Source organism: Penaeus japonicus, unplaced genomic scaffold, assembly GCF_977035675.1.
Source record: "Penaeus japonicus unplaced genomic scaffold, GWHDUDI00000001_assembly GWHDUDI00000004, whole genome shotgun sequence".
Lineage (NCBI taxonomy): Eukaryota > Metazoa > Arthropoda > Malacostraca > Decapoda > Penaeidae > Penaeus > Penaeus japonicus.
Window position 1 is genome coordinate 47665201 of NW_028234406.1, and position 1974 is coordinate 47667174.

General features: G+C 31.4%; 1 protein-coding gene across 1 annotated transcript in view; it reads right to left on the reverse strand.

Annotated features, from left to right (window-relative positions):
* Positions 1-830: 830 nt before the first annotated feature.
* Positions 831-1974, reverse strand: part of LOC122256192 (uncharacterized) — a 2210-nt gene continuing 1066 nt past the window's right edge. The window contains exon 3 of the mRNA XM_086535844.1: positions 831-1843. Coding sequence (XP_086391970.1) covers positions 1677-1843 — 167 coding nt within the window. The 3' untranslated portion in view covers positions 831-1676. The remainder of the gene's footprint in view (positions 1844-1974) is intronic.

The following is a 1974-nucleotide window of genomic DNA, read 5'->3' on the forward strand; positions in this document are numbered from 1 at the left end:
ATGCATATATATATATCTAATTATATATATTATATATATAATATATATATATATAATATATATATATTTACACACACACACACACAGACACACTCACACACAAATATATATATAATTATATATATATATATAAATATATATATATAATATTTATATATATATATATAATATAATTATAAGTCTTAACCTTTTATTTTTAAGTCATTTTTTGTCATATATATATATATATAGTATATATAGATATTTTTATTTATATATTTATATAGATATTTATATATATGATATAAAGATATATATATATGATATATATATAAATATATATTATATATATGTATGTATATATATTATACCGTCTCATTTTACTGTGATTATCTTACGGTTATATTATATTGCTATTGCATTAGCTGCTGTGTCTGACATCATCCTTTATATCTCATGTGTGATTCTTAGAGTAATCTATAAACATCACAATAGCTAAATCCGTTTCTAAGGTGATAACTCAGTAGCCAGTAAAATTATATTAACATTACTTATCTATTTTATTCATAGATAAGGATCAGCTGTGCGTTGATAATGATTATTTTAAACATTGTAAATCATTCATTATCTTTCTCTTACGGACATCAACAAAAAAGGAACAGTAAATTAGGCCCAAAACCAATGTGTCGTGTTTCTTTTTTTTTTTCTTTTTTTTTTTCTTTTTTTTGTCAGTAACTTTAGAGTTAGAAACACTGTAAATTTTATTTGATCCCCTTTATCAGTGGTGCTGAAGCATTGAATGGTGTGACAGGGAAGTCTGTGTTTATTTCCTAGGGAAAAGAAACTTGCCAAAACTTTATTCTTTTATTATTACCACTATAAATATAATTCAAATTGCATCTCAGACTGATTTCTTCCCAATTGTCTAGCCACTTCGCTAGAAATAGAAAATAATATTAGTACGTTGTATTTTATGAGTGAATCTGAAAAGTAAACATATTTTAAAACTAGACAAACACGCTAGAAATGCCAATTATTTCTTTTTACTTAGACAGCAGGTACAAACGCAGAAAGCAGGAGAGGAAGAGGTTTTCCATGCATTCAAGAGAAAATAAGTATCAAGGCGCAAGAAAAGAAAACAACAGAAGATAAATTGGAAGCCGAGTGAATCGAATGGATTGCCACATTTTGATGAAGTAGCCATTAATGATAACGAAACTGCTGGTTTAGATTGTAGCGTTTAGTGATCGCCCTATTTAACGGGTTGCACAAAATTGGCAACCGTTAAAAGCGTTGCCTGCGCGCGGAAGCAACTGACTTCGGGTTCCTGAAATAAATTGTGAATTGATAAAAGAATAAGATGAAGGACATGACAATGAATGGTGATTTTCAAAGCGGTCAACGAACAGAAATGTTTGATGTCGAACATCGAAGAGAGATGTGGCCTGTGGAAATTTCTATGGATTGTCTCGTTTAAGAAATGTATGTGTACACAAAGGATGAGCTTATCCCTCTGGCTTTTAACGTTAGCACTAACATCATTTGAATGTTTGATAGAAGGGCAGATTACCAGGGTTTTTTTTTTTTAGACCAATTGTTTTATTCTCAAATATTTGGTTAACATTACCTATACCCTTAGAAAGGCTTTTTGGCCACAACCAATATCTCTAAAACGTAAAAATCATCTTTACAGAACACTACTTACCTTTTGGAACACAGCAGCCGCATTTGTTCTTTTTCTTCCCCTTCAGCTTCTTGTTAGCCTTGCAGAAGGCTTTCCCAGTCATCAGGTCGCCGTCGCAAGGCAGTGATGTGGGCTGGCAGTATCCTCCCTTAAGGTTGCACAAGCTCTTGTTCTCGCAACCTAGGAGAGACACAGTGGCCTAAGCTGAGCATCAATCGCGGCCTTTCCCTCTCTCTCTCTCCTTTCTCTCTCTCTCATCTGTCTCTCTGTCTATTTATATGCATATATATATATATATATATATATATATA